Below are 15058 nucleotides of genomic sequence, written 5' to 3' on the forward strand. Positions count from 1 at the left end.
TTTATTTATTTGAGAGAGACAGAGAGACAGAGAGATGGCAGAGGGAGGGGGAGAGAAAGAATCCCAAGCAGATTCCCTGCTGAGCATGAAGCCTGATGCAGGGCTCGATCCCATGACCCCAAGATCACACCTTGAGCCAAAATCAAGAGTCAGACGCTCAATCGACTGAGCCACCAGGTGCCTCTCAGTTCAATATTTTTGAATGCCCTTAAACCTTCCTCTTTGACCCGTGGATTATTTAGAAGTTTGTTGTTTAGGGGTGGGGGGCGTTTGTTATTTAGTCACTGGGGGGTTCTGTGGTTGCGTGTCTGCCTTCAACTCAGGGCATGATCCTGGTCCTGGGATCAAGTCCCACATCGGGCTCCCCGCAGGGAGCCTGCTTCTCCCTCTGCCTGTGTGTCTGCCTCTCTCTCTCTCTCTCTGTGTCTCTCATGAATAAATAAATACAATCTTAAAAAAAAAGTTTGTTGTTTAGTTTCCAAGTATTTGGAAATTTTCCTGGTCTTTCTGCGGTTGATTTCGAGTTTGATTCTGTTATAATTAGAAAACATAGTCTGTATGATTTATATTCTTTTAAATTTGTTGAGGTTTGTATTGTGACCCAGGATATGGTCTATCTTGGTTAATATTTCATGAGGGCTTGAAAAGGAGGTGTATTCTATTGTTCTTTGGCAGAGAGTGCTATAAATATTGTTTAGATTCCATTGGTGAGGAGGCCTAGAGTTCTTCTATATCTTCATTGACCTTCTGTCTCTTAGTTCTACCAGTTGCTGGGAGTGGGGTATGGATGTCCCTCATTATAATTTTATTTTTTGTTATTTTATTAAGATTTTCTCTTTTTTTTTAAAGATTTTGTTTATTCATGAGAGACACACAGAAAGAGGCAGAGACACAGGCAGAGGCAGAAGCAGGCTCCCTGCGGGGAGCCTGATGCAGGACTCATTCCCAGGATCCCAGGATCATGCTCTGAGCCAAAGGCAGACACTCAACCACTGAGTCACCCAGGCATCCCACGATTTTCTTTATTTATTTGAGAAAGAGAGCATGAGCAGAGGGGAGAGGCAGGAGAGGGAGAAGCAGACTCCTCGCTGAGCAGGGAGCCCGACGTGGGGCTGGATCCTGAGATTCTGGGACTGTGGCCACACCCACGTTTGTACTAAACTTGCATCATATATATCTTTTTTCATTCTTTTATTTTTAACCTACCTACATCATTATGTTTAAAGTGAGTTTCCTGTAGACAGCACATAATTGGGTTGTATATTTTTTAAGTGTGTTCCACGACCAACATGGGGCTTGGACTCATGACCCTGAGATTGAAAGTTGCATGCTCTACTGACTGAGCCAGCCAGGCATCCTAGCTGGGCTGTATTTTTTTTTTTAAATCCACTCTAACAATCTGTGTGTTTTAATCAGTGTATTTAGACCATTTACATTATTTTTTGTTGATATATAAAGGTTTAAGTCTGCCATTTTATTATTTGTTTTCTGTTTGTTCCCTCTTTTATTCATCTCTTCTTCTTTTCTTATCTTCCTGTAGGATAACTAAACATTGTTTAGAATTCTGTTTCATTTTTTTATGTGTTTTGAGTCAATGTTTTGTATAGCTTTTCCAGGGGCGCTCTTAGTATGATAGTACACACAAATTGTCACAGGCCACTGACTCCATTTTAGCACTTGGAATGAAGCATGGAAACCCTACTTCCACTTAGCTCCCTTTACTATCCCCACTTACAAAAATATAATTATCTAAATTATTTCCTCTATATATTTAGTGCCATATCAGATAGTCACAAGTTTTGCTTCAGCCATGCAATACAAGAAAGCATGATAAGGATGATCCACTACACTCACCTCTATTTTGCCCACTCCTTTGTTTTCTTTCCTTCCTGAAGTTCTTTTCTTTTTTTAATATTTTATTTATTCATGAGAGACACACACAGAGAGAGAGAGAGAGGCAGAGACACAAGCAGAGGGAGAAGCAGGCTCCATGCAGGAAGCCTGATGCAGGACTCGATCCCAGGACTCCAGGATCACACCCTGAGCCAAAGGTGGACGCTCAACCATGGAGCCACCCAGGTGCCCCCCCCCTTCCTGAAGTTCTAAGCCTTCTGTTATCATTTCTTTCCTCTTTGGAGTCTTTCCTTTAGATGTTCTTTAAGGGTAGTTCTGCAAGGATCAAATTCTTTTGGTTTCCTTTGTCTGACAATGTTTTTATTTCCCTTTCATTCCCAAAGCATGTTTTCACCTGATGTAGAATCGTGATGGACAAATATTTCCTCCCAGCACTCCAGAAAAGTGCCTCCCTCCGGCGTCTGTGATTTACGACAAAAAAACCCACTATTACTCCCATTGTTCTACTCTTATAGGCAAAGTGCTGTTTCTCTCTGCTTTCAGGATCTTTTTCATTGTCATTAGTTTTCAGAAATTTAATTATTGTGTGTGGCACCGATTTCTTTATCTTATTTGGGATTTGCCCAGCTTCTGGAATGTGTAAGTCCTTTGCCAAATTTGGAAAGTTTCTGCCATTACCTCTTCAAATATTTTTTCGGCTTCATACCCTTTCTTCTCTTTCTGGGGTTCGATTATACAAATGTTAGATCTATTTATTTATTTTTCAATTTATTTTCTCTCTATTGGGTAATTTCTATTGTTCTATCTTCTGGTTCATGGATACTTTCTTCTGTCATATTCATTATGCTGTTGAGCCTCGGTACAGCGAGTTTTATTTGATGTATTTTTCAGTTCTGTAATTTCCATTTGTTTGTTTCTAAGACTTTCTATTTTTTCATTAGTTTTAAGGTAATTTATAATTAGTTGTTGAAGCGTTTTTACAGACCCCATCAGGTAATTCCAACATCTGATTCACCACAATGTGAAATCTGGATTTTTTTTTTATTTCAAGTATGAATTTCCCAGTTCTTGGTATGACAAATGATTTTTATTTTTTATTTTGTTTAAAGATTTTATTTATATATTCATGAGAGACACAGAGAGAGAGGCAGAGACATAGGCAGAGGGAGAAGCAGGCTCCATGCAGGGAGCTTGATGTGGGACTCGATCCTGGGACTCCAGGATCATGCTCTGGGCCAAAGGCAGGCACCAAACCGCTGAGCCACCCAGGCGCCTCGACAAGTGATTTTTAAAAATTGTAAACAACTTGGATATTATCTTAGGAGACTCTGAATCCTATTTAAACTTTCTGTTTTAGCAGGCAGTCATCCTGTTTAGGTGCAGCACATCCTAACCTATTTTCATGGGTTGTGGTTCCAATGATAATTTAGTTTTTAAAGCCCCTTCCTTTCTTACTCTGGTCTGTTTAGTTCATCTGGGGCCACAGAGGCTCCCATTTAATTCTGTTGGTGCTCTCTGTGGAGACAGAGGTGATTCCCTAGGCTTCCCAGAGCTAGTAGGTAGCTGTGTGAAAGGATGGATCTGTGGGATGGAGAGTACCTCCTCAATCTCTGCCTCTTCCCCCATGGGAGGATAGTTGGGCTCCCCTCACTGCTGGGGGAAGGCAGGGAGACAGTGGGCCTGGGCTACCTTCTGCCACTGGTGGGTCTGGAGATACTGGACCTGGACAGCCTTCTGCTGGGTAGGGGATGGGAGACTCCAGGCTTCTGTGTAACTCCTCCTCAATCCTAGGTCTCCAGCCAGACTCTCTTCCTTTTCCTATAATTGTGTGCTGTATTATTTCCTGGTTTTAAAATATTTACTTGGATGAGCACGGAGAGAGGAGTCCACATCATCTACTCTTAAACCAGAAGTCTCTGGTGTTATTTTTTATTTTTACTTATTTATTTCTTCAATATATTTTTACAACAATTATGTCTTAAGACATAATTCACATACCATGCTATTCACTCATTTAAAATATACAATTTAGTGGTTTTTAGTATAGGCACAAGGTTGTGAAACCCTCACCACACTTGATTTTAGAATATCACCACCCCCAAAGAAACTCCATACTCATTAGTAGTCGGTCTCCATTTCTCCCTCCCCTGAGGCCCTGGCAACCACTAGTATGATTTCTGTGTCTATAGCTTTGCCTATTACAGACATATCATATAAATGGGATCATTCGGTATGTGGCCTGTTGGCATCTTTTCTTTGCATAGCGTTTTCAAGATTCCTCCACATAGTACATTTCAGCACTTTACCTCTTTTTGTTCCATTTGTAGGTGTATCACATCTTGATATTCATAAGTCGATGGACATTGGCTTATTTTCACTTACTATCACAAATAATACTGCTACAAACCTTTGTGGATGAGTTTCTGTGTGGACACGTGTTTTAATTTCCTTTGGGTATGTAACCAGGAGTGGAATTTCTGGGTCATGTGGTAACTCTATGTTCATCATTTTGGGAAACTGTCCAGCTGTCTTCCAAAACAGCTGTACCTTTTTACATTCCCTTCAGTAACATATGAGGATTCCAGCTTCTCCACATCCTCACCAACACTTGTTATTATCTGACTTTTTGATTCCAGCCACCCTCGTGGGTGTGAAGTGGCAGCTTTTGTGATTTTGATTTGCATGCTCCCAAATGATGAACGATGTTGAACACCTTCTCATTTGCTTATTGGTCATCTGTATGTCTTTTTTGGAGAAATGTCTGCTTGAGTCCTTAACCCTTTTTTAAGCTAGTTGTTTGTTTTTTGGTTGTGAGTTCGAGGACGTTGACTTTTATTCTGAGAGAGATGGGGAGCCACTGCAAGGTGGCAGTATCACTTGGGCTGCTGTGTAGAGAAAGAGTATACGGGTTCACAGGTGAAACAGAGAGACTAGTCAGGATACTGAAATAATCCAGGTGTGACTGGGCCCGGTAGCAGAGCAGATGGTGACCCGAGGCTGGTTCTGCACACCTTTTGAAGGGAGAACTAATAAGATTTCCTGATGGATCAGATGGGCACAGGAAGGCAATGCCTCTCACCCAGGAAACATGAAGTTACTATTTACTAAGAAGGTGGATTAGTGTCCTATGGCTGCCATAACCAAGTAGCCACAAACTGGATGACTTAAAATAACAGAAATGTATTGTCTCATAGTTTAGAGGCCAGCACTCCCTCTGAAACCTGTAGGGCAGGATCCTCCTCCGTCTCTGCCAGCTGCTGGTGGCTGTCAGTCTCGGCTTTCCCTGGGCCAACGGCTACATCCCTCCAGTCTCTGCCTCTGTCCACACGGCCTTCTCACGGCCTGTGTGTCCATGTCCAAATTTCCCTCTTCCTATGTGGACACCAGTTGTTGGACGAGGACCTACCCCGATGACCTCCTCTTACCTTCACCATCTGTAAAGAGCCTGTTTCTGGATGAGATCCACTTCACAGCTACTGGGGGTCAGGATGTCAGCATATCGTTTGGGGAACACAATCCAACACATAACAGACGGGGAAGACAACAGAGGACAAGCTTGGGAATGAAGACTGGGGGCTGAGTATCAGGCACGTTAATTTTAAGATGCCTATTAGATATTGTAGAGGGATGTTGAGAGGCAGCTAGATGTAGGGACCATCAAGGCATAATTTTCAAAAAATTAAAAATACGACTCTACAACTCTAAAGTGAGGATGTGTCCAAGATTTATTTAAATCATTAATGGGGAAACGAGCATGATGGTAAGTTTGGTAAAAGACTGAAGACAGGAGGAAGTACCGGTAGTGGCTAAAGACAAGCTTGCTTGAGTAAGCTCGCTAATTTAGATCAAAGACTGGCTAATGTTCTGTAGGGCCATGAAACGGCAACCTCTTCTAATTGTAATCTTTTTTACCGGACAGAAATAATTCCTACTCCTTACTCCTGGACAAAATTTATTTGTGCTGCTATCAGGTGGGGATCATTTTATCTAGCTGTCTGTTTTCTCCAAGTTAAACTCTACCCTTAATGGGTTGTAAAAAAAAACCATAATCAATAAATAGTGAGTGAAACAGGTACACACTCTTGAGGATAAAAAAAAAAATCCCCTTGGCAGGTTTAGCAGGCAATTGCTAGACGACATTCAGCCTCCTGCCACCACCATCCTTTTACCCATTCTTAAGTCTTGAAAGATTTTTATTAGCCCCTCCTTATGATGATAAATTATCTACAAAGCTTATTCTTGACCACAGAAAGCTGGCCTTCTTGTGTTTGGACCTGATTCATCTATGCAGGTGCTGTAAGAAGTGGTAATTAACCCGTATGAGCCTTCTCGTTGGGCTGGCACACCTAAGTCATATGGTGCTACCCATAGATGAAGGCCAGAAAATCAACTCCTGTTTGGAGATGTCATCATAAGGAATGTGGGGTTGAGCCTGTATTATGCCTGAGATTTTCTCTCATTTGCTCTTCTGTTCCTAGGTTGGGAAACCGAACGAACTGATCTTCCCGATTTGCTTGTAGTGCCTGTGGATGTGGGTAAGTTCCTATCTTCCCAAGGACCATGGTGCCTGGCACAGTTCTTGGTTTCCTTACTACTCGTAGGACCAAGACCTGGTACACCACAGGACAGGTACTTGAGTAGGGTAGGTCTGAGGGCTCTGTGGGCATTGATTCAACACAGATGCTACAGCCCTCATTCCTAAGGTGGGTGGGTCACACTGAATGTAGTCTCAAATGTGACACCCACATAAGGTCTTGGTTGCACAATTTCTCTAATTACATCCTGGTAAATAAAAAGAGAGAGAACTGATTCCTATCAATATTGATAATATTAATAATATTATGCAAATAGTTAAATTTCTATTAAAAGAGTCAGTTGAAAACGATTCTTTCCTGAATTCGGAAGTGAGAATACCATTTAAAGAATGTTGTGCTTGTTTATGGAAGCACAATCTACTATATCAAAGACGAGAGGTAGATCAAATGCAAGGAAAAAGGGTTTTGTCTGACTTCTGCCAGGAAATAGAATATTAAAAAAGGATGCCGATGCCGTCTTTGCCTTTGTCAGGTCAAGCTCTCAGCCGTCTATCTTCTGGAAGTACATCCTAGTGCAGGCGGGGCAGGGGGTGGTGGTTGAGGTCTTGGGTCAACTGTCTGGCTGGCACAGCTTCAACAGAGACCGAGCGAACTACTAGCCAAACGCATCGAGTCTTTTCATCGTTGAAAAAGAGTTCTACATAAAGGGAGGATAGAATGAAATCTGTTGGATTGTAACTGGAGCTGTCAGTGTGAACTTTAGCTTCATCAATAGATCTCAAAAAAGATACGGGGTGTGTGTACATACTTGCATGTATGTGTCCTGGCTCACTCCATTGAGCATCAGCAGAATCACACTTTGTGTTAGAGTCTTAAGTTCCTCCCGTTCAGGGTTGCGCGTGTCTGAGATTTGGCCACGTGGCCCCAAGTGGAACAATCCCTTCATTGTCAAGATGTTGTGTGCTATTGCAGTGTCTGGATACACCTCACTTTGTTCATTTTATTGTCCAGAGACATTAAGGTAAATTTTTCCTTCCAGTATTTTTGCCATTAAATCACGACATTAAATGCTGTCGTGAACATTGGTGTGTGATGAACAAGCGTGGCTTTGGCCTACGTTCAGGCATGGAATGGACCGATAGGTACGTAGCAGCCGCACATGAGGCAGCTTGCATTTTCCCCAAGTGGCCACGGCTTCTTCCATAGCACGTTCCTTCCTCTTAAAATGTGGCTTTGACACTCCACCGAGGGCAGAGGGCACTGTCTCATCTCTGGAATCTGGACAGGCTCGGGCCCAAGGGACACTAGGTGACTTCTGGCTACTATGGGAGAAGTGATACAGGTCCCTCCTGGTTCTCTCGGGACTCGGGACACGGTCCCACTCCGTCCCCAGCTGGAACCGGCCTACCGGCCACCCGAGTGCACCACCTTGGAGTGCGCCCTCCAGCCCGCATAGGGACATCCCAGGGGCTGCAGCGGGGACTAGACAGGCCGCACCTGCTGAACCCTGCCTATGGTTTCCTTCTGCACACGGCAGCTCCGTGTGCAGAAGGAACAATTATCATTTTGAGCGACAGTCTTGCAGCTGGTTTGTTAGGCGGGAACACGTAACCGGTACCACATGCAGCTTTGTTGGGTCGTGTCTTGTTATTTACCGACACAGTTGTGCCATGTACACAGCGTGCGCGTATCTCAGTTGATCCACCTTCCCGTCATCACTGGGTTGGACTTTCACATTTGTGCTCATTTGGTGTGATTTGTTTGCATCCCCAAAATTACAAATGCGGTTACTGGCCCTTTCATGTTCTTCCCCTCAAGGAGACTGGTTATGGATTTTGTGTGTCATTCTATTGGCTTTTTTTTTTTCTGATGGATTTGAAAGGATTCTGGACACTAATCATTTGCAAGGTATACCTGTTCGACTATTTTCCGGTTTTTAATTTTTTGTCCATTCTCTTTACAGTCTACCGAAGAATGAAAGTTGTATGGTACACACTTTGTCCATCCTTTTATTTTCAATCTCTCTGTGACATTTTTAGACTATTTTTTTTTTGTAAATAGTACCTAATGATATATGTCTGAGAGTCTCTATCTTTTAATGGATTAATTTAGTCATGTTTGTGATTCCTGGAATACTTGAATTTCTTCCTGTCATTTTATATCATATTCCTTACTTACCAAGCATTTATCTTTTTCTGCTTTTTGTTGCTACCGCCAATCTTTCTTCATTTCAGTTTCCCAACTTCTTTCTACCAACTCTGAAGTCCTCCAACAATACGAGAACTTGCGCTGTCATCGCCCCTCACCGTATGCTGTGTGGGGCTCAGCTGGGATTTTCTCTCAAGTTGTTATTTGATTTTCTCTGCTGGCATCCATGTCTTACTCTTGGACATACTCTTCATTTTGCTGGAGTCTATCTTCCAGCATTTTTTTTTTTTAGAGACTTTGTGCGTAACTTGGTAAACTTGGATGTTTACTGACTGTGGAGACACCCTTATTTTGCTGTCTCACCAACGAGTTTCGTCATACAGGGAATTCTCGGTTCAATTCTTAGAATTTTGACAACCGCTTCCTTGCCGAGTGGCAATCAGGCTCAGTGTGACCAAACAATATCCTTCTCCTTGGAAGCTTTTGGAGGTGGTCTCTTTATCCCTGGAATTTGGGAACGTCACTCTGACATGAATTTGTTCTTCTCTCCCGGGCATGCCTTGCCACCTGGGAAGCCATTCTCCGTCTCCAGGTGTGTGAAGAGGCTTCCTGGTTCTCATCTCCTCCTACTCGGGCTCTGGGTTGTAACCTGCTGGGGCGGGTGGGTGTGCCCCTGGCTGGCCCAAGGTCGAGGACACAGGGCTGCGCCTGGCTCCGTCGTCCTCCACCCCTGGGCGTCCTGGCAAGTCTGGCGTCAGATCAGCAGGCCTCTGTAAAGCAGGGGGGCACCTGCAGCTCCTGGCGCTGGTCCCCACATGCTTGGTGCCCCAGCACCTGGCCAGCCCTGCCCTGGCCCAACGATGTATCTGCAGGGGCAGCAGCTTCGAGGGGAGCCTTGGCTGCCACCCTCGCCCACCCTCCAAGCCTTCACTTCTCATCCATCGGCTGGGTGCCGTGAGGCACAAGCGCCGTGGGCAGAGGGCTGGGGGGGCTCCCACCCGGGACACTCCAAGGGAGGCCTCCGCAGCACGGTCCCAGGCGGTGGACTCGGCTCTGCGTGCCCTGGTGAGGAGATGTCTCCCTGGGAGAACCCGGGGCGGAGGCGAGGGGCGGCTCCTGCAGCCGGGGGCCCCAGCCGTCCTCATGGACACCGAGCCCGCGAAGCCTCCGGAAACCAGGGGACCAGCTCGGCTCCGCCCTAGACGCCCCGGAGTCACCTGCCCCGCGGCGCCTCCAGTCTGTGGCCTTGGTCCCCTGCCCTGTGTCCTGTCCCCTGCGGTTAGACCCCCTCCCGCTGGCGCCCCTCGGTCCTTGCCCTCTCTGGCCCCGCCCAGGGACCCCGGCCTCAGTCCGGTCACCCCTCCCTCCTCCCTGGTGCCCCCTACGGTCACGTCCTCCCCTCCAGGCTCCTGGCTCCACTCCGCCCCCAGGGTCCAGGCCCCTCCTCAGGGTCCCGTCCTCCCCCTCATCCAGGCCAGCCGCCCCCTCCCTGCCTGGCCCAGGGTCCCGTTCCTCCCTCAGGCCCCTACCTCCCCCCTCCGTGTCCTCTCCCTTGGCCCCCCTCAGCCCAGGGGTCCAGTCCTGCCCCCTCCGTCCCTTCGTCCCTCCGCCCCCTCCCCCTCTGTCCCCTGGCCCTCCCGTCCCCCTCCGTCCCCCTCCTCCCCTTTCCCCTCCCCCCCTTCCCCCTCCATCCCCCCCTTCCCCGCCACTCCGCCCCCCGCGTCCCGGTCTTGTTTCCCTCCCTCCGTCCCCCCACTGCGACCCCTGGTCCCTCCCCGTCCGTCACCCCCCTCCTCCGGCCCCCCTCCCCCTCCCCTCCGTCCCCCCTCCAGCCACGTTTCCCTCCATCCTCCCCGTCCCCTCTGTCCGCTCTGCCCAGGTCCTGTCCCTCTCCCGCCTCCGTCCCCTGGCCCCTCCCCTCCCCCCCCCCCCCCCCCCCCCCCCCCCCCCCCTCCTCTGCCGTCCTTCCGTCTCCCTCCGTCCCCGGCCCCTCCCTCCCCCCCCCCCCCCGCCCTTCCGTCGCGGGCTCCTCCCCTCCTCCCCTCCCCTCCGGTTCTCCCGCTCCCCCTCCCCCTCCCCCCCCGCCCCTCCGTCCCCGGCTCCGCCCCCCGCCCCGCCCCTCCCCGGCGGCGTGCGTCACGGCGGCGGCGGGCGGGGCGCGTCCGTCACGCAGGGCGCCGGGCGGAGCGCTCGCCGCATTGTTTGCTTCGCTGGGGAGCGAGCGCCGCGCCGGCCCGGGCGTCCGACCCCCGCGCCCCCGCCCGCCCGCGCCCGCCGCCCGCGCCCCCCGCCCCGCCCGCCCCGGCGGCCGCCCCCGCACCCCGCGCCCGGAGAGCGGCCCGGGCCTGCGCGGCCGTTGGCGGGGGAGCCGCGGGCGCCATTAGCGCCGCCTGGGCCGCGCCGGCCTCCGCGCCCCCCGGGCTCCCGCGCCGCGGCCCCGACGGTGAGTGGGCGGGGGGGCGGCGGGCCGGGCCGGGCCGGGCGGGGGCCGGGGGGGCCGGCGCCATGTTGGCGGCCGCGGCGGGAGGCGCATTGTCCGCGGGCGGCGGGGCGGGCGGGCGGGCGGGCGGCCCGGGGCGGCGGGGGGGGCCGGGGCCGGGGCCGGGCGGGGACCGGGGATCGGGGCGGGGGCGGGGGCGGGGCCCGGGGGGCCCGGGGAGGCCGCGGAGCGGGCGGCCGCGGAGCCGAGCGGGTCGTTATGTAACAGGCCGCGCGTCTGCTTGGCCGCCCGGGAAGCTGCCCGCGCCCGGCGTCCCCGCGGCGGCAGGTGGGCGGCCCGCGGTGCTCGGCCCCCGCCCCCTCCGGCCCCCCCGCCTCCCCCTCCGCGCCGCCTCGGGGCTGCAGGGCGCCGCGGCCCGACCGAGTCCGCAGGCCCAGGAAGGCGCCACGCCCATCGGCTCCGCTTCCCTCGCCCGCAGACTTCACCCCTGCCTGGCGCCCGCACGCTGGGGGCGGCATTCAGTGCCCCGCGGGAGCGGACCGCCCTGGTCCCGCCGTCCGTCCTCGCGGGGAGACCTGCCGTGCCCCGTGCCGTGCCCCGTCCCACGCCCCGCAGCGCACGAGCCGGTGTGGAAGCGCGAGCAGGGCTTCCCGCCGACCACCGCCCGGTGTGGACGCGGCCCAGGGCTCGCAGCGTCCGCGGGTGTAGACAGGCCGAGGCGCGGGGCAGTGGCCGGTCCCCGCCGCGGTTCTGTTCTCAGGTTCTAGAGCTGCCGGACCGTTAAGCGTTTGATGAATTTCTTGTAGAAAGTGGTTCAGGAGCCCCTGGGAGCCCCAGGGAGGCGGTGGGTCCCAAAGGCTGCTCTTAGTTAGAGCGCTGGGTGCTGGGGCTGGAGGACACAATTACAGGTTTGCTCTGCACCTGGTGAGTAACCGGCGGCGGCTTCGGCCCGTCTCAGTAATGACATGTCGGGTGGTCCCTGGGTGCTTCAGGGTCCTCCCCTCGTAGGCTGCGGTGCGGACGCCCTCGGGGCTGTCACCCGGCCAGGGGGACACCCAGCTTCTTTACAAGGGACTGTGCCCCAGGGCTGGCCAAGTCATGGCTTTGCTGCCTGTTGCCAGGCTGTCCAGGGCTGAGCGGGCGCCTGGACACCCCGACAGGCCAGTGAGTTGGGTCTCAACAGGCCACGGTGTTTGCTGTGCTTGTGTTTACAGAGAATTCCTGTAAAATTTCAATATGAGACATGGATTTCTATTTGAGAAAAGGAAAAGGAAAACCTGAAGGCTCTGTGTTACATGCACCTATGGTGTGCTGGGGTTGCCTCCCAGGACTCCCCAGGCACCCTCTCAGGGCTTTTCCCTGAGACCAGCCGGGTGGCTGTGAGGCTGCACCCCCGTGCCAGGTTCCCGAGTCCTGGCCGGCCACGAAGCAGTGGGCCTGGGGCTCCAACTGGAACGTGCATCTTGCTTCCTCTCAGTACAGCATAGTGGTTTGGAGGGAGGAATCAGGTCCTCACTGCAGGCTCCCAACATGGCACGTTGCTCAGTCCAAAGTCAGGAGTTGTCACAGGAGGGACACTGAAAATAGGCTGTGTCCCTGAGCGAGCTGCTGGAGGTCTGAGGAGCAAATTCTCAGAGACGTCTGTAGCCAGGACATCGGGCACCTGAGCCCCTGCCGGCAGCCCCGGGGCAGGGCCTTTGTTGGCAGCATGTGGTCCTCGGGTGGCCCTTCGTGTGGAGGGGGAGCAGAGATGCATCCATGGCACACTGCACATTTTGTCTGGGTGCACTTGACAAGGAGGAGGGCACGGCCCAGCACCACACTCCCAATGGCAGCTGAGAAGCGCCGCTGGGGGGAAGGGGCAGGTGGCCTGGGCTGTGGGGTTCCTGTGGCGGCCACTGCTGAGGCCCTCTGGAAGCTGCCTTGGGCTTCCTGGGGATGTAGACGGCCACCCGGGCCGACATGGGGCTCCTCTCTGTGGTCCTGGCATGGCCTAGAGGCCCTGTGGTTCGACACGGTGCGGAGGCCGTGCTCCAGGGGATGGACTGCTGTGGCCAGACTGCCAGGGCTCCCGACACCCTGGGGGGTTATGAGGCCGGGGCTGCAGGGGTGCTCCTGGGCCCAGCCGGGCGGGGGAGGGCTGATGAGGGGGAGTGCGGGTCAGGAGCGGGCAGCCAGCAAACATGCTCGCCTTGCTCTCGCGACCTCTGGGCCTGCTGGGGTCCAGCTCTGTGTGTGGACTTTGACTGGGCTCGGGTGGGGACCGCCACTCAGGAGGGTTGTTGCGGTCACCCGGGCGACCTGTTAGCTTGGTCCAAGGTGACCGGTGAGCCGGGGGAACCACAGAGCGGCCCAGAGAGGCTTGTGCCTATAAAGGCTACTCCTGGCTACTTGTGTCCTTTGGTCCAGGCGGTCCCTGGAACACGAGAATGAGTCCTGCCATGGGTGGTTTTGGAAGCCTCAGAGCCCCGAGCTGGGAGTTTCGTTTTGATTTAGTTCAAGTCGGTTTGCGTCTTTGGTGGGTTTCCCGTGTCGGTCCTCTGCAGGGAGTTAACCTTCCGTGTGCCTCTGTTTCAGGGAGTCAGTACCAAATGAGGAGGAAAGGACGATGTCATCGCGGCGCTGCAGCGAGGCACCCTTCCTCCCCGTGCAGTACTAAGCACTCCCCCACGCGAGAGACCCTGACCTACGCGCAAGCCCAGAGGATGGTGGAGATCGAGATTGAGGGGCGCCTGCATAGGATCAGCATTTTTGATCCCCTGGAGATCATATTAGAGGATGACCTCACCGCTCAAGAACTGAGCGAGTGCAACAGCAATAAGGAGAACAGCGAGAGGCCGCCGGTGTGCTTACGAACTAAGCGCCACAAAAACAACAGAGTCAAAAAGAAACATGAAGCCCTCCCCAGTGCCCACGGCCCACTGGCGTCAGCCAGCGCGCTTCCTGAGCCCAAGGTGCGGATCGTGGAGTACAGCCCGCCCTCTGCCCCCAGGCGGCCCCCCGTGTACTACAAGTTCATCGAGAAGTCGGCCGAGGAGTTGGACAACGAGGTGGAGTACGACATGGACGAGGAGGACTACGCCTGGCTGGAGATCGTCAACGAGAAGCGGAAGGGCGACTGTGTCTCGGCCGTGTCCCAGAGCGTGTTTGAGTTCTTGATGGACCGCTTCGAGAAGGAGTCCTACTGCGAGAACCAGAAGCAGGGAGAGCAGCAGTCCCTGATCGACGAGGACGCCGTGTGCTGCATCTGCATGGACGGCGAGTGCCAGAACAGCAACGTGATCCTCTTCTGCGATATGTGCAACCTGGCCGTGCACCAGGAGTGCTACGGGGTGCCCTATATCCCCGAGGGCCAGTGGTTGTGCCGACACTGCCTGCAGTCCCGGGCGCGGCCTGCCGACTGTGTGCTCTGCCCCAACAAGGGAGGTGCCTTCAAAAAGACGGACGACGACCGCTGGGGCCACGTGGTGTGCGCCCTGTGGATCCCGGAGGTGGGCTTTGCCAACACGGTGTTCATCGAGCCCATCGACGGCGTGAGGAACATCCCCCCGGCCCGGTGGAAACTGACATGCTACCTCTGTAAGCAGAAGGGCGTGGGGGCCTGCATCCAGTGCCACAAGGCCAACTGCTATACCGCCTTCCACGTGACCTGCGCCCAGAAGGCCGGCCTCTACATGAAGATGGAGCCCGTGAAGGAGCTCACTGGAGGTGCCACCACCTTCTCCGTCAGGAAGACCGCTTACTGTGATGTCCACACGCCCCCAGGTTGTACACGGAGGCCCCTGAACATATACGGGGAGGTCGAAATGAAAAATGGCGTCTGTCGAAAGGACAGCTCCGTCAAAGCGGTCAGGTCCACGTCCAAGGTCAGGAAGAAAGCAAAAAAGGCCAAGAAGACCCTGAGTGAGCCCTGCGCGGCCCTTCCGCCTGTGTGCGCGCCCTACATCCCCCCTCAGAGGTACGTGCGTGCCAGCGAGGGATGGGTGAGCCCGGAGCCTTGGTTCCTTGGCTGACGGTCCCTCTCCCCTGAGCTGCCGGTCCCTCTCCCCTGAGCTGCCCGACTGCAGGGTTCGGGTCCCAG

General features: G+C 53.0%; 1 protein-coding gene across 7 annotated transcripts in view; it reads left to right on the forward strand.

The window, feature by feature from the left end:
- The first annotated feature begins 9013 nt into the window (after positions 1-9013).
- Positions 9014-15058, forward strand: part of BRD1 (bromodomain containing 1) — a 36302-nt gene continuing 30257 nt past the window's right edge. For 3 of the 7 annotated variants that reach the window (XM_038550190.1, XM_038550193.1, XM_038550194.1), the window contains exons 1-2: positions 9022-9129; positions 13555-14935. In XM_038550190.1, coding sequence (XP_038406118.1) covers positions 9093-9129; positions 13555-14935 — 1418 coding nt within the window. In that variant the 5' untranslated portion in view covers positions 9022-9092. Of the gene's footprint in view, positions 9130-10926; positions 10981-11782; positions 11902-13554; positions 14936-15058 lie in introns of those variants that run through there. The other 4 variants (XM_038550195.1, XR_005365468.1, XM_038550191.1 and 1 more) reach the window with 4 other exon arrangements.

Source organism: Canis lupus, chromosome 10, assembly GCF_011100685.1.
Source record: "Canis lupus familiaris isolate Mischka breed German Shepherd chromosome 10, alternate assembly UU_Cfam_GSD_1.0, whole genome shotgun sequence".
In the NCBI taxonomy this organism is placed as follows: domain Eukaryota; kingdom Metazoa; phylum Chordata; class Mammalia; order Carnivora; family Canidae; genus Canis; species Canis lupus.